At 44.2% G+C, this 19355-nt stretch overlaps 1 protein-coding gene across 3 annotated transcripts in view; it reads left to right on the top strand.

The window, feature by feature from the left end:
- Positions 1-19355, top strand: part of TBX15 (T-box transcription factor 15) — an 88269-nt gene that overhangs the window by 51953 nt on the left and 16961 nt on the right. For all 3 annotated transcript variants that reach the window (XM_037500526.2, XM_037500525.2, XM_054691395.1), the window contains one exon: positions 10576-10640. In XM_037500526.2, coding sequence (XP_037356423.1) covers positions 10576-10640 — 65 coding nt within the window. The remainder of the gene's footprint in view (positions 1-10575; positions 10641-19355) is intronic.

Raw genomic sequence — 19355 nt, 5'->3', positions numbered from 1 at the left:
TTTGGGGTCTCCTTGGAACAAAATCAACTTTTATGACAATATTCAATACTTTTTGCATGGCATACTGTCTTTAGTACTCTGACCATGAAAGCATTAAAGGAAAAACATTGATTTAGCAAATAACTTATGAAGTACTGACAATGTTCCGGGCATAGAGAGGTATGGTACATAATCTTTGGTTCACAAGGAAAGGCTATTTCTATCTTTCATAGCAATTCTGGATAAAATTCCTTTCTTTTTATCTTCAGAAAGAAGATAGAACTTAAATGTTAAGTACTATATGGCTGTTGAGATTTCTCAACAACGGTAAAGAGTTCCCAACTTTAGATTTTCCTTGTGGCTGTTACATTTGCTTCAAAATAGAAAAGCTTTAGTTTCTTTTGGGTGCTAATTAAAAATAATTCAATCCTCCTAAACTCCCTAGATGGTAAAATTGCAGAGGCCTTGGAAGATTCCTACAGCAACTTTTAATAATTAAGATTTTTTTACTCTGATACAGGATAAAGCAGCAATATAGACATAGCCTTTGGGGCACCTGGAAATTTGGAATTAATTTTGGATCAGAAGAAGAAAATAAGAATCTAAGCTCTTTGGGTCACTGGCTGGCCTTCCCAAGACCACCCTAGCCTTTACTTTAATCATCAGTTTCTCATAAAGGCAGAATGTGGCATTAAATATTCCCACCTTGAAATTTAGTTAGTAGAGCAAACTAGAACACTGAAGAATACTCTATTTCCTCAGTGAGATAAGTTCTGGAGCCAGGAGAGCTGACGTGTTAACCCAAATTGAACCTAGAAATTTGTAAATCACAGTGAGAAGGAAATGTGGCTACTTGTAGTCCCTTCTCTGCTCCTATTTTATCTCATCCTTTGACATCATTTGAGTACATTCTACTCATCTAAATATTTCATACATCTGGACTGGGGTGGGGGACTGTGGTGGTTTGGTGGGAGTTGGAGACCATGATTTAAGGTCTTGGGATTTGACAGTGGACAAACCTGGTTTGCTTTCTCACATTCCCACACGTGAATTGTGTGCCTATACTTAAGTTTCTTAGCCCCTTCAACTCGTGTCTCCTGGCCTGAGGATGTCCTGGCCTTAGACCACACTTGGTTGCCATTGCTGTACCGCTGGGTCTCACGGGCACGAAGGAGAGTGGGACATCGTGGAAATTTTAAAGAGTAAATTCTTCTTTAAAGAGAAAGTGGATTATTGGGAATTGTGGGGATGCCTGGCTCACGGAGGAATTATACTCGAAAGGGAACACCTTTGATCTTTGTCTTCCTGTCCTGTTGGTGAGTTCATGTTATGCTGAAATTCAAAGTTGGTGAGGGCCTCCCCGGTGGCTCAATGGGTTGAGCGCAGTGTGGGGACCTGTCGGCAGCCTCAGCAGTGCCGGTTTGATTCCCAGCTGGCCAGAGAGAAACCCACATGGTGAGACAGACCTCCCCTGTCTCGCCTGCTGCTCCCCTCAGCAGTGTTTTCCTCAGTCTGCCTGTTCTGTTCCCCACTCTGTCTCTGGTGGGTTCTCTCACCCTCCTGCGACTCTGGCCTGTACTCCAGTTCTTGTATAAATAAATAAATCTTAAAAAAAAAAAGTAGCTGAGTCATCCTCAATTCTGTGCATTTTGAAATCAAGATAGCAGCTTTGCCTGTTTAACAAGTCCCTGGATAAATTAGCAGGCATGATTGCTTAACATTCCCTGTGGCTATGTAGATAAGGTTTAGTATAATACAGTGCTTTAGAATCATGTGTACTAACCCCAGGTCTTCCCCCGGGGATCCTGAAGTCTGTCCTGAGAGTGAGAGGTGTTACCTAACAATGGTTTTCATTCTTGGCATCATGAAGATGCCAAGTACCATAAACTGTTCTCTTTTGACAGCTCTATCCACCTATTCCTGTTCTCATTTCCCTCAACCTCCTAGAATGAAAATAATCAACACTTATGGCAAAATATTTTGCTTCATATATTTCTTTTCAAGGGAATGGTTCGGAGGCCTACGAAGGCATCTAAAGGAAAAAAGTCAGTGGTAAGTTCTCAGGAACTTGTTGGGAGAAATGCAGTGAAGGAAAGAATATGGAAGGAGTGAAGTTGAAACAAAATGTGCTGAGTCTTCCCAAGGAAAGGCAGTGTCTCGCTTCACCGAGAGCCAGGCGAGGTGTTCGGAGACTTGGGCTTTGGTCGTAATTTTTTCTGTGGTTATGTATGTCGCTGTAAGCAACTTATTTTGTTTTTCTGGGCTTCTGTTTCTTCTTCAAGGAAATGGGCCCCTGACCTATGCTTTCTAAGGTCTGTTAGCTCTGAAATTATGATTTCTCCCTCCTTTACTTCCTGCATGCTATTTAATGAGGGTTGGGAGCAGTTATTTTTAGCAAACAGAGGCAACTGACACATGATTTTCAAGGATTGAAACTGATTGGCTTGTTCATGTCTGTGAAAGATGTTTTAATGCCCACAACATTCAGATCAACACAGCGTTAGCAAGTCCACCCTTGAGAAGTGGGTATTTTGCGGCTGGTACACAAAGTACCCCAAACTTTGCTGTTTGTTTGTGACTCTTCCCAGACCTCTCCGTTGTTCAAATGTGTTTCCCGTTGACCTCAGTCTTGTCACCTAGGACAGACACCAGAATCTCTCCCCATCCAATCTGTCACTAAATTCCGTTGCTTCTACTGAAGGGATATTGTCTTCCTGATCCCCTTGCTTCTGCCTTGTTCTGGGCCTGCCTCCCCCATTCTGACCCATGAGCACTTAACACAGTCACGTGGACAGTAAGCCCTGTGTCTCGGGAGTCATTACATATGCTTATTTCTGGATGAATGTTCCCAAAGCATCATTTCTCTGTCCAAAATCATCATGAATCCTTGGTGCCCGGGGAATAAAAAAATCCAGGCTCCCAAGTCTTTGCATTGGGATTGTCTGTGGCTAATGACCAGCTGCATTTCTAGGCACATTTTCTGTTCATCTTCATTGCACAGCCACAAGAGCTGAGCAATCTAGTTCAGTTTTCACTATTGTTAGTACTTTAGCTTTTGCATGTTCTGTAGATGTTCTAGAAACCCTTTGTCTTTATCTGTCTGAATTCCTTCTATGCTTCAGGTTTAGTGCAAATTCCGACCCTGACAAGCTTCCTTGCAATTTTCAGCTGCCAATGAACATTCCCTTATTCTGTATATGTCTGTGTCTTATTGTCCTTTCCATATTTTGAGCTTTTTGAGGAGAATGTTTCATCTTCTATAACAATCAAATCAGTGAGCCATGGTAGAACACACCAGAGCACAAGTTAAGAGACTTGGGTTCTAGACCCACCTCCGTGTCCCTGCAGACCTGCCTCCACTACCTTTCACCACTCACTCACCTCATCTGCAAAATGGTGGCTTGGTGTGAATTGGTGCTTCTCAGTTCCCCATCTACAGAGAAGTTATTTTTCTGGTTCCCTGAGAGATGAGACAAATAGAGACAGTGGAGGAAGTTTTCATATATTAAGCATTTTCATAGACTGTACATTACTGTATTTTGAACTTTTAAACATTTTTTGATACTAAAATGTCATTTATTTATGAAATAATGATGATAGGACATAGTTGTTATCTCTCTTCACTTGGTAGAATAACACATTGGAGTACCAATTCTGATCTCTCCAATATTTGAGGGGGAGTTAAAGATAATCGATAAAATTCTGAAACTCAGAAACTAAGATGAAGGACACTTCATCTCCACAATTCTAAGATATCTGTGTCTGCCTCATAGTACATAACATTGAATCTATGGCTGGAACAGAGCTGAATAAATGGTTAGCCACCATACCTCTGCTAGCAAGCACCCCATCTGTCTGTGGTTTGCTTCTTTGGATAGAAGTAGTAGGAAAGTGTGAACAAAGAGTTTCTATTTTCATGAACTATTTTATTCTTTTATTTCTTCTTTTCCTATTCCTTCCTCCCACCCATGCTAACTGACCCCACGTTCCGTGCCTGCTAGCACACCGAAGCTATTGTTGCTATTATTTGCTCTCACAGTGCCAGCTTGGCAGGGTCCTGGCTCAGAAGGTATGTTGTGCCCAGAATCCCATCATGGAGAATAAGGTGGTAGAGGTGGGAATAAAGGTGACTCTACATTTCATGGTTTTTCTTGGAAAAACAGGTCCTTGTGAAATGCACAGGGAATTTTCATTGCAGTCTTTTCTTCTCTAAGGGAAAAGGCTGCTAAAATTAGTGTTTTTTCCAAACAGAAAGCTAATTAATTTCAAAAAGTCATAATCCTGTTACGCTCAGGTAATGCAGTCTTACTTCTTTTTTTTTTAAGATTTATTTATTTATACAAGAACTGGGGTACAGGTCAGAGGTGCGGGAGGGTGAGAGGATTCACCAGAGACAGAGGAGGGAGCAGAATAGGCAGACGGCTGAGGAAGACACTGCTGAGGACGATAATTGGCTACATGAACTAGATAGAAAGCCTGAAACCACAGCCAGTTCTGCGTCAGCAAATCCTATAGGATTTCTGACTCACTCATTATATCCTAAGCTACTGAGTCAGTTTTGCTCTAACTTTCCAATCAAATCAGTGCAGAATTTTTAAAAAAATATGGACTTTTAAAAATCCTGATGGAATACATTGCCAACAGTATGATAAAAAATAAAAACAAAATAATGAGGAGTGTTCCTAAGGGAAGGGCTCTTGGCCTAGGTGCTGTAAAACCATGGGTAGGATAGTTGAGTTTCATTGTCTTTGTAGGTCATGCTATTTCTATCTGCTATATCTATCTATGTGCATTGTGAAGTGTACCTCGTTTATTAACTGCTTTGTGTTACTAGGCAAAAAGCAGTGAAAATGATTAAGATGTTTATAGCAGCACTATTTACAATAGCTAAGCTTTGGAAACAACCCAAATGCCCAAAAATAGATGACTGGATCAAGAAGATGTGGTCCATATACACCATGGAATATTACTCAGCAATCAAAAAAGATAAACACATGCCATTTGCAGCAACATGGATGGCGCTGGAAGGGATCATGCTCAGCAAAATAAGCCAGAAAGAAAAAGAAAAATACCGGATGGTCTCACTCATAGCAGGAATCTAGAAAACTTAAATAAGGGATCAGGAAAATGAATAACTATAAGAAAGTGAAAATCAAAATCAACAAAAAACTATGAACCAGAGACACTTTTTGGGGGGTGGGGGGCGGGAGGGGAGGGATTGGGGTCAGAATGGGGGGGTTGCAATTGTATGGGGAATATAAAAATAAAATTTATTATTAAAAAAAAGATTAATAGTGGCAAGCCAACAGCCACCCCCTCGTGTGCTGTAGCCGTTAATAACTCTGATTACACTAATCACTACAATGTCATGGAAATAAAATCAGCGAGAATTGTGCTCATGATCTTGCATTTTCCATGTGTCCTCACTATCATTGGCCCCTGTTTGAACATGGCTGTTGTGGAACAGCTTTAGCTGCACAGGATAGTACAGATCTTGCTCTACCCGGACAGACAAAATTTAAGACTTTGTCTGTAGTGGCTTCAGGGAAACAAATAGGATCGAGGGAGTTGTTTGGTTTATATTCTTCAAGCCTTGTTATGGCTCTGGGATTCATCATCCTTGTTTCCCACATCATCATTCACTCATTCACTCACTCATTCATTGAACAGATATTGAGCAGGGACTGTGCGTGATAGCTTGCTCTGCTGAGTGAATGGCGTGTCAGGCAGACCTACGTCCTATCTAGGTCTTCCAGGGAGAGAGACAAAGAGTAAATTTGTAAACAATGAAATAAATATATAAGTATTAACTGAGTTAGGAGCAAAGAGAATTAAGGAGACTGCAGCTAAAGGGAGTAGCAGAATTATACTTGGGAGGGATGGTTAGACCTCTTTCAGGAGATAATATTTAAAGTGAGGAGATGAGGAATCAGCAAGATGATGATGTGAAGGGCAGAGGAGAGGACTATTGTCTGGGGGGACAGTGACTGTGGGGGGCCTGAGCCGGGAGAGTTTGGCCCCTTCCAGGCAAGGAGCAGCTCAGCTTGGCTGAGCCTGTGGACCGAGTGAGGAGCGTTGGCTGGCATGGAGAGGCAGGAACCAAGACTTGCTGGCCCCGCAGGGCCAAGCAGGAGTTTGGGTTCAATTCTGAGCCTGTTGGTCGTCACTGTAGAGGACAACGTGATCCAAGTATGTGTTAACAAAGACCATGTTGGTTGCTGTGTAGACACGATACTGGACAGGGCCAGGCGTGGACAAAGGAAGATCTGTTTGAAAGTTATTTAGAGTTGTTTGGTCAAGAGACATTGGTGATTGGACTACAATGGAGAAGTTATGCAGTTATATCAGGTCTAATTCATCGTCATGAATGTGGCGCAGGGTTGAAAATTGACTTCTCAAATGTGCCTGACATACGTAAATGTGGGCATGTGGCCTATGTGAATGTGTCTAACATCTACGTGATCTATAATGTAGAGCATGTAGAGAGCAGATATGCCATTATAGAATGTCGTCACGTTATCGTGACATTAACACATGTGACACAAATTAGATAATATGTAATTTTCTGTAGTTAATTTTTCAAAAATGTTTTTTATTGATGTAACCTTGGTTCACATCACTGTTGATGTTTCAGAAGAAGAGGATCCCCTCTCGGGCGCTGTGTTCCCACGGTGCTCCCACACCAGAGTCCACCACCAGAGTCCCGTGCTCCCTCCTCCCTTGTGTCTCCCTCCCCCTTCCTCTCTAGGTGCCTCCATTCAGTGGCTGATTTTCCTAAGAAGCTTTGACCTCTAGGTTGAGGTAGAGGGAATGTAAACTTTGCAGGTCTGTTTGGGTGAGATCTCATGTCATGCAACTTGACTTATTTGGGGTAAATGATCAGTTTTTGTTTTTTGTCCCCAGATTTCTTCCTCTCATCCACTAATCTCGATGGCTTCTGGATGTATGTGTGGGTGCAGGGGGGAGGTGTGGGCTTCTGTGTCCACCTTATGGCTGCTGCTGGTCTCTGCGCTGTTCTCCAGGCCTCTCTGGCCTCTGCAGTGGAGGTCTCGGCCGGGCAGGTCCTTGTGTCCGTATGTTCTACTACGAGCAGATCTGAGTGTGTGCTTTTAACTGTGTCTCCATCTTGAGCAACTGGCCCCCCTGGCTGGCTCAGTCTTGCCTTGGGTCTCGTTCAGGTGCCCTGCTTGACTCCTGCCCAGGCTACTCCTCCAGCATGTCAGGGTCACCCTGCCATCCCTGTGAAGGAAGGGGTGTGCCTCCGAGTCCCTGACACACCACAGAAGGGAAGTCTGGAGACATGAACTCACACCTCTTACTGCCTCGTATATAGATGCTATTTTCACTTTGATGCAGCCACCCCCAAGGATGCAGAGAAGCCCCCCCTGTCAGTCTCCCCACTCCCACCCTTGGATTTGGCTTGAATGGGGGTTGCTAAGGCACGTGCCAGTCTTACTGCTTCACTTCTTTTTTGTCTGTCTCCTCTTTTCTCATATTCCACTGGGACGAAAGGCGAGGACTTTTACTTTTTCCCCACCTGATGAGCCCTCACCTCATGTCACATCCTTATCTTGCACAGGAGTGAGTTTCATGGCTCTGCTATTATCATGGCTCAACTTTCTGTGCTCTAGAAGACTCTGGTAGGATCTGAGTTTACCAGGCTGGCTGTTGCTAAGGGAACCATGGGACTATTATAAAAAGGGATATATCGAGGTGGAACATACGTTGGTTTTCTCCTCCAAAATACCATTCTCATTCCCCTCCGTATTTGCAGACATAGTTACCAGACAGTCATTTGCTGGGATTGTAAGGTGGCTCGTGGCTGGAATGGCCTGCGCTGCCTCCAGGCATCTGAACACCTAAGCAGGGCAATACAGTGTCAGGAATGCACCCTCGGCCAGCAGCCCCACTAGCCTTCTCGCTCACTGGTCCTCTCCCCATGTCCTGTGCTCTGGCCAAGCAGGTCTCCTCCGGGTGTCTTGAGAACGCTTCAGCCCTGCCTGCCTGAAGCTCTGCTTACATAGGCCCTTTCTTACGAAGTGCTTCCCTGGTTCTTTTCTCCCAACCTTTTTTAAATTTTGATTTTAAATTTATTATAATTACCTTTTTTCCCTGGTCCCTTATTTGGTTGCTCTATATTCCTCTTATAAGTGAGAGCATCCAATATTTTTCTTTTTCTTTCTGACTTATTTCACTGAGCATGATCCCTTCCAGCTCCATCCATGTTGCTGTGAATGGCATGAGTTTATCTTTTTGATTGCTGAGTAATATTCCATGGTGTATATGTACCACAACTTCTTGATCCAGGCATCTATTTTGGGGGCATTTGGTTTGTTTCCAAAGCTTAGCTATTGTAAACAGTGCTGCTATAAACATAGGGGTGCAGGTGTCCTTTTGGATTAATGTTTTTGTGTTCTTTCTCCCCTTCCTGTATTTTCCACTAAACTCCTACCCATCATCCCAAGCCTGGCTCACGTGTCACCTTGAACATGAAACCTCAGAGTTCTTTGGCGTGGGTGACCCCTGCTTCCTGGAGGTGCTCACATGCTTTGTTCTTAGTGTAAACCTCATCTTTTTCTGGTTTACATTGTAATATTAGTGCATATGGATTCTTTTCCTTCTAGATTATAACTTTTTTTGGGGGGGTGACAATATACAGATAAATACTGGCTATCTGGGACGCTGTCACCAGCACCACCTGCTACATGCTTTGCACACAAAAGGCCCTTGATAATCAGTCACAACTAACCTAAGCATACTCCAGTAAGTTCTCCCAGTCTCACTTTTGAATCTCTGAAACATGTATGGAGGTGTTGTTTTTCCTAACATTTGGTGGCATTTGTCTATTAAATCTCCATGCTGGCTCGTCGGTTGAGATACAGTTCATGCAGTTTCCCTTAAACAGTGGGAAAGAGATTTTTGGCTATTTCTCCCAGATGCATGAAATAGAATGTCATTATATTTACAGGGGTCTGTGGAGGGCCCCAAAACATGGAAGCACAATCATATATCAGAAACCTCTATCATAAACGAGTTGGTCAGGATAAGCCAACTTGAAAGAGAAAATAAAATATTATAACCCCAACTTGAAAAGAAAATATGGTGTGTGGTTTATTGCTGTGGATTACGGAGCAAGAAAGAACTGATTTTAAGTCAAAAGCAGAAAAGCAGTGACAGTCTTTTAACTCAACACAGTATTTGCACAGCAGACACTGGAATTTCGAAAGCCAAACCTTCAGGCCTCTGCTCTGGTCTATAAAGTAGATGTAAAATTGCCTGGGCTACATTATTAGGGCTACGTTATTAGTGTGCCATTCTAGAAGCAAGGAATGTTTAGGGGGAAAAATAACTTTGTACTTTCAAGTCAGAGTCTGTTTGTCAGAATCTCACATTGCATTTTAAAGACCTTTAAAGACTGTGGCTTTGGGAAATTCCACTCGGACAAAGTGAGAGGGAAGAGAGACTTGGAAAGATTTGCAGCTTAGGAAACAGCTATAGCAGACCTTGTGCTAAGCTCTACAATGATCAGAAATGGAAAGATGATCTTAAATAATGAGATTCCCTTCTTTCTAGAATTTCTCCCCATTGTGAGTACCTGTCCTTTTCTGGGCTCCCTAGTCCCCACCCATCTCTATTGCTCAGATGTAGTAAGTCATCAATATCTGCTTCATTCACAAAGTTATATAAAACACTCCCCTGACCGAGGTTGAAAGCAGAAATGCTAAGCTATACATGGAATTTGTGGGTGTGAGGCTTGTCCTAGTCTCAACACATGAGGGTGTATGTGTTCAACCATTGGAGAGAATGGATTAGAGAAGGACTTATGTGCTGAGTGGATGTGGGATCACCTGCCTGTCTGGGCACAGTTCCTTGTGCCAGGCTCGCCCAGCCTTATGAAGCTGCCTCTGTTTCTTCTGATTTGCTTGTGAGCCTTGGGGACTGAGAAGATGCTTTGCTTCCTGCTCCATCCATCACCTGTTTTTAGATTTTCCTCTGTGTGCAACCTTGACAAAGCCTAGCTACTTTTATGTTTTTGTAAGACCACTTGAGGTCATTCAACAATCCCTAGTGGCAGCAGAGGCACAATGCAGTTGCAATGGGAAAGAAAGCCCCAGAAAGCCCAGACAACTGGTGGAGGTGGGCTGTCTGGTGTCCTGATTCCTTGCCATTGGATTGATGGGATCTACTCATTGGCTCGTTCATCCATCTGCTCCTTCATCAGCTAGCACTATCATGGTGCCACCCGTGTGTAGCGTGGACCTGGCTATTGCTCAGTTGTCCATTCTGATGGCTTTCTCTGGGCAAGTCATTTATCACCGTTTTTTGGGCAAGAAGGGCGAGTAGAGAGAGTTTACAGAGTCACGTACTGGGAAAATCTTGGCTTTTAGGGAGAAGTGGATCAGGTGTGTCAGACATCTGTGTGCCAGGCCCAAGAACTATGTCAACTTCAATTTAAGTTGCACACAAAAAGGAAATGAAATAAAAACAACAGCTCTATTAACAGAGTCTTTTCGTTAATTTTCTAGGCAACCAAAAAAAAAAAAAAACCAACTCAGTTAATATAAATATAATTCATCCTTTTTCGTTTATTTCCAGATCACCAGATTAAAAATAGACCGGAACCCTTTTGCTAAAGGATTCAGAGATTCTGGAAGAAACAGGTAAGAATAGTTGGGAAAAAACCCTCACTGATATTTCTATGATATTATCCGCCTTACTCCCGCCCTCCAAAAACCACTCGTGGCTTTTGACTTCTGGTTTTCCCATGTTATGTCACTGTGCTGACTCAGGAGGAGAGAGACAGAAAGAAGATCCAAGAATTAAGCAGTTGACCCCCAAAAGCTTAAATCATAAGGTCCTTGGTTGATGCATTGTGAATAACCAGATCAAATCCTGCATGGTATTTTTCTCCCTATATCATACTTGGTAATTCAGTCACTTAAAGCCAACTTGATGGTGATTTTTATCATCAAAAAATTGTGGTTTTCTTCTGATAGGCGTCCGTAGGTGGCTACAGCATCTGAGTCATCTTATTTTCTCTGGCAAGGAGATAAGAAATCATGAACAGAAACCTATGATCTTATAGAACTAAAATTTTGCTTAAAAGTTAATCATTTTTCTCTGAAAGTATTTCCAAAATCTATTAGGCATTTTCTGCTTTAGTAAAATGACCTTTCTTCGTGACCCAACATCATCAAGATTGCTTACGATAGAATGAAATGCTTAGGAATTGCCAAAATTTCTAAGACTATTTGCTCCTATTATAAATGGTCTTAGAGACTATGGTATTTTTTTGGTTAATTCTCTTTTCTAAATCCTCTTATCTCACCCTTCCTATATGAAATTAAAATCTGTTATTCAGGGAGAGTTAGGAGAGAACTAAAATTGCCAAGGAAAGCAGATATATCTCAGGTTATTTAATCAGAAAATTTCATTTTATATAAACCATACTGAGACAGCAAATGTAACACATATGTCTTGTAAAATACGTAAGCTTTGTGATAACTATTTAGTGTTCAGTACTTTTTCTAATTTGGGGCAGTTCTTTACCTCTGAAGGAGGTAGGCTGTTAAGAGTCATCGTTGCTATTTTCTCTGCAAGTGTTTACAGATAAAGTATCTAGTATTGGGCCTCCCCGGTGGTGCAGTGGTTGAGCGCTGGGTTGCGAAGCTGCCCGTGGCCTCTGCGGCGCCGGTTCGATCCCCGGCTGCTCCCGGCCACCGGAGGAGGGTCCCACATGGCGCGCAGACCTCTCCTGCCGCCCGCTGCTCCCCTCAGCAGTGTACTTGGGTCTTTCTGCCTGCTCTGCTCCCCACTCTGGCTCTGGTGAATTCTCTTACCCTCCCGTGCTTCTGACTGTACCCAGTGCTTGTATAAATAAATAAATAAATCTTAAAAAAAAAATCTTGCAAAAAAAAAATAAAATAAAGTATCTAGTATTGCATTTAGAATTACCTCTTGAACTACAAAGTTCATTATATTAGAACCCAGATTTATGCTAAGAATCAGTCATGGTCATCATTTCCTCCAAAATAATTTATAAGAACCCTTTTTATGAAACCCCATTGTATATTTAAAATACACACATTTATAGAACATTTTATTTTCCTCAGAAGTTTTCAAGGCCACGTTTATTGAGTAAAGTTCTCTTAAACTTCCAGTTTTCAGATAACAAAGTTGAATAATTTATTCTAAGTCAAGCAACTAGTGGGAGAAACACAGACAACTGCACTCCGGTCTAAAGGCTTTGCTGTTTGGTGATTCCTTGTTTAAAATAAGGCCAAGGCCTTTGTTGTCAGCATTTAGTCAGTGAAGAATGAACACCTGTCCCTTCCATTTACCTGAACATCCTCTTCTCTGAACCAGTTTCCCTTTCTGTCCAGGTCGTAGAGCATAGCTGGGGGCTGCTTCCTGTTCCCTCTCTTTTAGGGATCAGTGTGCTGGGCTTATTAATGACCTTGCCAAGGATAGAGTTCAAAATAGAAGCGTCTTTCCATAAAGAAGTCTCTGGGGCATTTAAGATCTCCAGCTTGCTGTCCCTGGATAGATTTCAGGTTTCTGTGAGTTCCCAGATGTTTAAGTAAACTGTGTGTGTGGATGAGCGAGTGTGCATTTTTCTGGGGCAAGAACTTTAGCTTTATTCAAATTTGCAAAAGTTGCATGACCCAAAGTTAAGGATTTCTGCTCTACACAAAATTCTCCATCTCCAGGAACCAACTCCACTCACCTGAGTTACCTACTCTCATTTTTCCTTTCTTCCAAAACTCCAGTAGCATTTAGCATTTGTTTCTTTTCTTTATATTACTCCAGAGATTATTTTCTTGCCTTCTATTTTTTCTTCCACTTTTCCCACCCCTTATATCCTTGTTTTCCAGATAGGACTTAGAAGAGAAAATTGCAATAGATAGGCTGTGTTGACCAACATTAGCGCTATCCTCTGGGGATTAGAGTTATTCTTGAACCTTGCCAGTAACACCACTGTGTCTTGAAGGATTTGCTGCTGGTCAGAAGTTATGATGACATCTTAGTTCAAGTGCTAAGGTCCCCCTGTCTCCTCACTGCCTCACTTGACACATCATTTGGCCCTGGTCTGCGTCTGCCTGACGGCTGTGAATGTCTTACTACTCTGGACAGTGAAGAGGCCATAGGACAGAGCTCACAGGCACGTTCTGTCCTGCCAGCTGGGTTGTTCCCTACAAGGTCTCCAGGAAAGAACTATGAAGTCTTGTTAGTCCACTCTAATGCTTCATTATTTTTCTGATAGCCTGGACATTTTTCGTTATGTCCTATCAAAATCTACAGGGCAATAATTAGAAATTATACAAGTTACCTGTGATTGAACCAGGCTTTTGTCTTATGGTCTTTCTAATCTTCAAAACAACCTGTATTTTACAGGTGAGGAAATGGAGGCTCAGAGAGGTTAAGCAACTTTCCTAGTGCCACACAGTAAAGGTGGAGCAGAGATTAAAACCCAGATCTGCCTGACTTTGAAGCCTGTGCACTCTGTACTAACAGTTAACTTGACTTCTCTTCAATGGATGTGGATAACAGAATCCTTCTTTTAAAATCTTTCCATCTACTTTAAGAATCCCAGTCAAGTCACCCAGAACCTTCTCTTTCCGAAAGAAAACAATGTGTGTATATGTTCAGCCTGTCTTCTGGACTTTTCCCCATGACTTTGCCATCTACTTTCTATGCCCCTGTAAGTGGGAGATTTTCTAGTAAAGACCAGGAAGACAGGTTGAACTTGACCTTTCAGCTAGCAGGTGAAGCTGTGGTGTAATGACACTGAAGCTCCTTGTTCCACTATGGGGTAAGGATGAATTATTAAAGATAGAAGCCATTTTTGTCCTCCAGTGCTCTGGAAACCTAGATTAAAATAAACTTGTGTGGACAAGTTTGGAGGCCCTTGTATTTTATCTTTAACATGCTCAAAATGACCTGAAGAATCACACTTTAATTCTCACTAGCTGCCTGCAGGAATTGATAAGGGCAAGAATTGTCAGTGTCATTTCGCAGATGGAAAAGATTGATGTTTGGGGAAATAGAGACTTAGTTATAAATCTCCTGGGAACTGGCGGTTCTGTGCCAGTGTCAGAACCAGGTTCATCTTCCAGCCACTGAACATATTTGTTGTCCTTCTTGTGCTAACGGAGTTCTATAAACCTAGGATCTTCCCCATGCATATGAGACATCAGATGACTCATACAGAAGAGCATGACTTGATGAGTTGCATATAAATGTACCCAAAACATACGGATTACATTTCCTTTAAAAACACATGGGCTTAAAAATTAGGGGAGAAAGTGCTTGGCCAATGTTTTTTGGTTTTGCAGAACACAAAACATTTGTGAAATACTCTGGAGTTACAGAATTTGCCAAACCTCAAACCAAAACATGTTCAGGTTTGTCGATCTCAATCCACCCCAGTGCAGTCCAGAGATTCAGGGAGGGACGTGTGTGAGCGGAGACATGGGGAGGACACAGCTGCCCACCATGCCTGCTTTCATTGCCCCAGGTGTGTCTCTCTCGGTCCCCTCAGCCTCTGACTGCAGCAGCATCGGGGTGAGCTCGGGGCCACAGTATTGTCCACCCAGTGCAAGAAAAACTTGAGGGAACAGTGCTGAGGACACTTACTTCCCATTGCTCGTATTTTAATATAAAGAGATATCCCTGGAGCAGTCCCCCTGGCTTCTAGTCCCACCCCTGCCTCCTTCGCCTTCTGGATCTGATCATTGAGACCGGGAGAGGAGAGCAGAGCCTGAGCAACTGCAGAAAGAGCACCTTGTGGGCCCTTTTCATTGTGTGCTACATCCAGCAGAGGCAGCTCAAGTTTTGGAAGCCAATTTATATCAGGGCAGTCCAGACCACTCATTGGGCCTTTTCACCTATGACAGTCTCCAGACAATGTTACAAGCTGTAAAACTGGTCCTGTGGTCTCCATTATGTCGGGCTCCTGTGTCTTTCTCAGAATCCCTTCTGAGTTCAAGAAAACAAGAGGGAATTTCACTGGGCCTCCCACAGGAGACCTGGTGCATCCACAGCCTGCCCTGTGGTGTCGCCATCGACGGAGCAGGTCCTGGTTGTCCTGCTTCTCCAGGGGAATGTCATTCACGGGCTTCAGGGTGAGGTCACCACACTCCAAACTGCACTTGTGGAATTGCTGCTTTCATTGTCACTGTCAGGTGTGTGTGTGTGTGTGTGTGTGTGTGTGTGTGTGTGTGTGTGTGTGAGGTGTGAGATGGGGGAGAGTAATAGACGGTTGGTTCTTCCATAGTGGAGATACTGACATATTTGGCTTCCAGGTATGGTCTCCACAATGTAGGGAATTATTTGTACCTCGACACAGTTCCCCTTTCTAGATTTCTCAGAAGTTATGTGTCCTAAATCTGGCTTTGAGGGGCCTTGGATCAAGCATTGCCCCTGGGCACAATACCAGAGTTGCCTCTGGGTGATTTCTCCCGCCCACGGGGACTATAAATCCTTACTTTTTTGGGGGGGCGGGGTGGGAAGGGGGAGATAGTTTCCCCAAACTTGACATTTATTGTCCCGTGGCCAGCATTGTGGACTGGGCCTCCTCCAGAGTGTAAGCTGCTTGAAGACCGGGACTCTACCCTTGTTCGGTCTCTTTGCTTAGAGTCTTCCCAGAGTGCCAGTGTGCAGGGTAAAGCAGTAGTTGTCTGCTTAGTTCCAAAATAGTAAGCAGAGTTGATGAATGGCAGAGAAATGAAAAACCAGGTAGTCTGGAATGAGAAAGACTCGTGCCAACCCAGGGTGAATCGGGGACAGCAATAGTGGGGAGCTAGTTGGGACACCCTCTAAGGAGGGGAGGAAAAATGAGTCTATAAATAGACTTTGCTTGAAGACGTAGGGCGACGGTGATTCACACTGGAGATGAATTGTTGTTGTAAGACAGTGATCTAGCCTGACTGTAGATGGCACACACACAAAGCCCTTTTGGACATTGGGAGTGGCCTGTGCCCCAGGCCCCCTGGAGAAGGACACCCAGCAGGTGTCAGACCTGTGAGCCCCAGAAGAGGAGGGTCCCAGAGGCTGAGCTCGAGCAGGAGGTTTGATTGAGGAAACTCACTGAGAATGAACCGAGAGGCAAAATGGCATCTTTATGGGTGGCCACCCCAATGGAAAGCCCATTCCAAAGAGAAGACAAAGCCGAAGAGAAACAAGAGTCTCCTGCTGGAAAGTCGCCTTGGGGGCATATCTGTGCCCTGGCCTGGAGAGCCCACTGTGCTAGCCAGAGGGAGGCAGCGCCTGAGCAGATCTTACACTTCAACAGGGACAGGAAGGAGCCGATGGAGAGAGATCTCAGCCCGCAGCTAATGTGAAAGCCTTGTCCCTATTAGCAGTGGCTGCCAAGACTTTACAGAGGGCCCACGTCAGCTTGGGAAATTTTATATAATTCCCAGGGATTGCCTCCAACTCAAACACATACATAAAAAAAGGAGAGGATTAAAATTATGGTGTGTCTAAAAATTGAGAGGTTCTCACAGCTTGTTTTAAAAGTGCCACTGAGTACCTGATACTGGTCGTCCCGCCTCCTCCATCCTGTCCTTGACCTTGGGTTTTGCCCTTAATCGCAGCCTCTGCTGCATCTAAGACCTACCGAGGGGGCTGTTCCCTGGGATGGGGGTACCCTCCAGATGCACCCCGCTGGCAGGGTCCCAGGAGTCACCACTCGTCCTATGATGGGCCCCAGTGGGGAGGCCCTTCTGTGCTGCTGGGGCTGGTGCAGCTTTGAAGGAAGGGTTTGCTTCTTTCTGCAGCCTACCCTTGGAGATTTGAGCCAGGACACTCGAATTCCACAACTTAGGAATTGCCAAAGGGAACCAGTTGTGGCTCCTCTTTTATGGGGAGGCAGGTTGGTCTATATGGATAAGTCATTTGAATAAACAATGGGGCCCGCAGGAGGCAGTGGCAGAGACAGTCTGAGTGGAGCCGTGGGCTGGGAGAGTGGCTGGCGGCCAGTGTCCTTGCTGCGTGGTGTCCCTCTGCATAATGCTACAGTGGCTCATGATCTGAGCATGGAGGCCTTCACTGCGCTGTGGGAATGGACGTACCTGCTCCTGGATGAGAATGGTCACTGAGACTAGTGCTTAACCCAAAGGAAGGACTCAGTCCCTATTGCTGAAGGGGAAGGAGTTGGGAGACGCCCTCTTAGGGAGCCACGCCGTGCCCAGGCCGTGTTCTTGAGTGAAGAGCCACTCCCTTGGGCACAGACTGTAACCCCTGCCAAGGCCCAGCCTCTCCCGACAGCCCCCTAAAGAGTGTGCAGCCAGGAAGAGGAACCTGGGATGAGGACTGAGAAGCCCTCATGAAAAAAGGGAAAATAAGGAGGAAAGTTCAGCTGAAACTCAGCCCCAGGGCCAGGGCATCTACCTGCGATCTGAAAGAAACAGCTTTCCTCTGGGAGTCTGGGAGGAAGGGTGCAGTTGGATCTCAGTTAAAATCTGCTAGTGAGCTCTCTCTTGTAACCAAGAAACTCAAATCTTGTCTAGACCCTTATGCATGCATCTATGCAGCTGAATGTAGGAAAGTCCTGTCTTTGCAGGTCAACAATATAAAATACCCGAAGCTTCATACAATTCCACTTCATATATATATTTCTAGGCATTCAAATCACAAAGATACAAATATTAGTAATCATTTCATACAGCCTCTCCTGGCCCAAGTTTTCCATTCCTATCTCTGAGTTGATGGGTCTCATCTAGCATTTCCCATTCTATGATGACAAGTCTGAGCACGCCGAGGTGCCAGCTTCCAGCGCTTCCAGGCCCAGCACAGCCTGCCGGTCGGCAGCCACCCTCTGCCTTGTCATCTCCATCTCCCTGAACTCCCGCGGCCTCGTGTGTGCGCTCTGGGCCAGCGAGCTGACCACGCGCCTTCTTGCACCCGCGTGGCTTTCCAAGTGACTCCCTCACTTTCAGCCTCTATGAGAAGAAATTTTCATTTCTTTTCCCTTGAGTCATTGACTGTATTTTTCTAGCCAATCTCAATGTGCTCTTTCCTGGCACTCTCCTAGCCCCTGTAGACTTTGCACACTCTTTTGTTATCCCTGGCATGGGCACCATTTCGCACATCTATGGAAGCAATCAGTGCTGGAATGGGCTCCCCTTGGCTGCTGTGGTTCAAGGCTGTGGGCCTTATGCCGGCTTCTGGCTGCAGCAGCCTGCTGGACCCTCGTCTAAGTCTGGAGCAGTTGACCTTGTCCCTTGCCTTATGGTCTTCAAGGCAGTATTTAACATTTGTCTCCACGTTGTTATTTGTTCTCCCTCCTCTGTTATGAACCTTTCTGCCATTGTCCTCTGGACCATGTGGGTTTGCCAGGGAAAGTTGGCGGTGGTTTTATTATCTATGGCTCCTGCCCAGGGATGGTGTCATCTAACAGAGTGACGTCTGTTTAATGGCTAACATATTGGAGGCTGAAATATCTGCAAGATAATAAGCCCACAGAAGCTTGATAGACATGCTTTTGGTTCTGTGAGGAGAGAGAAAAGAAACAGAGTGAGGTAACATGTAGGTCCCCCCACATTCAATCCCAAGCCAGGAGACTGACAAAGCTTTGAATTCCAGGGACGTGAGAATGTTTTCTCTGGTTAGAGGTGCCAAACTGAGCAGACAGTGGGATTTCTCTTGCTTAGGTTAGACTACCTTTCATTGTTTTCTCTTATTTTGCTATTGTTGTGTTTAATAAATCTGCATTTATTAAGTCACAATTGGGAGGGAGCATCATCATGATTTTCACCTTAAAAATAGGGAGATTCAGGTAGGAAGAGTTATCTACCTTGGCCAGGGCCGCACTGATCAGCGCTGGGTTGTAGTCTGAGCCCAGGCTGTCTGCTTCAGACCTTGTGCTTTCAAACCCCATGTTCATCTGGCCTCTGTGTGACTCAGTATTTCCAAGTTAAAGTTAGACCATTCTAGTCAAATATAAAGAAACAAAATATTTTAGTGAGACAACTTGTGTTGTCATGGATTTTTATTGTACTTTTTAAGGCATTGAAAACTCCTTATGGACTGATATTGCTACCTGCTCAGACTTCAGGCAGGGACAGGGCCCCCAAGTTGAGAATCACTAGGTTTGGAAAGATTTTAGCTCAACGCTAAGCATCTCCAGTGGACACCCATTATTGCAAACCATTGTAAGTTACATCAGCAGCAACCAGTTCACAGAGATAGATTTATCGTGTCACCTGGAGTCACGTTTTGAATGGTTTTTTTTTGACAATTTGCAAATCTCTCCATTGAGAGTTCTTTCAGAATTTCCCTGGGCAATAAATATCCCAAGGAATCTAGATGTAGGATCATCCCAAAACCAGTGAAAGAGAAAGGAGGTGGAGAAGGCTTGACTTCACCTCAGT

This window comes from Talpa occidentalis, unplaced genomic scaffold, assembly GCF_014898055.3.
Source record: "Talpa occidentalis isolate TD23 unplaced genomic scaffold, MPIMG_talOcc4v2.1 talOcc4.9, whole genome shotgun sequence".
Classification (NCBI taxonomy): domain Eukaryota; kingdom Metazoa; phylum Chordata; class Mammalia; order Eulipotyphla; family Talpidae; genus Talpa; species Talpa occidentalis.
Note: the sequence above shows the minus strand (reverse complement) of the source record. Positions and strands in the feature narration are given on the sequence as shown.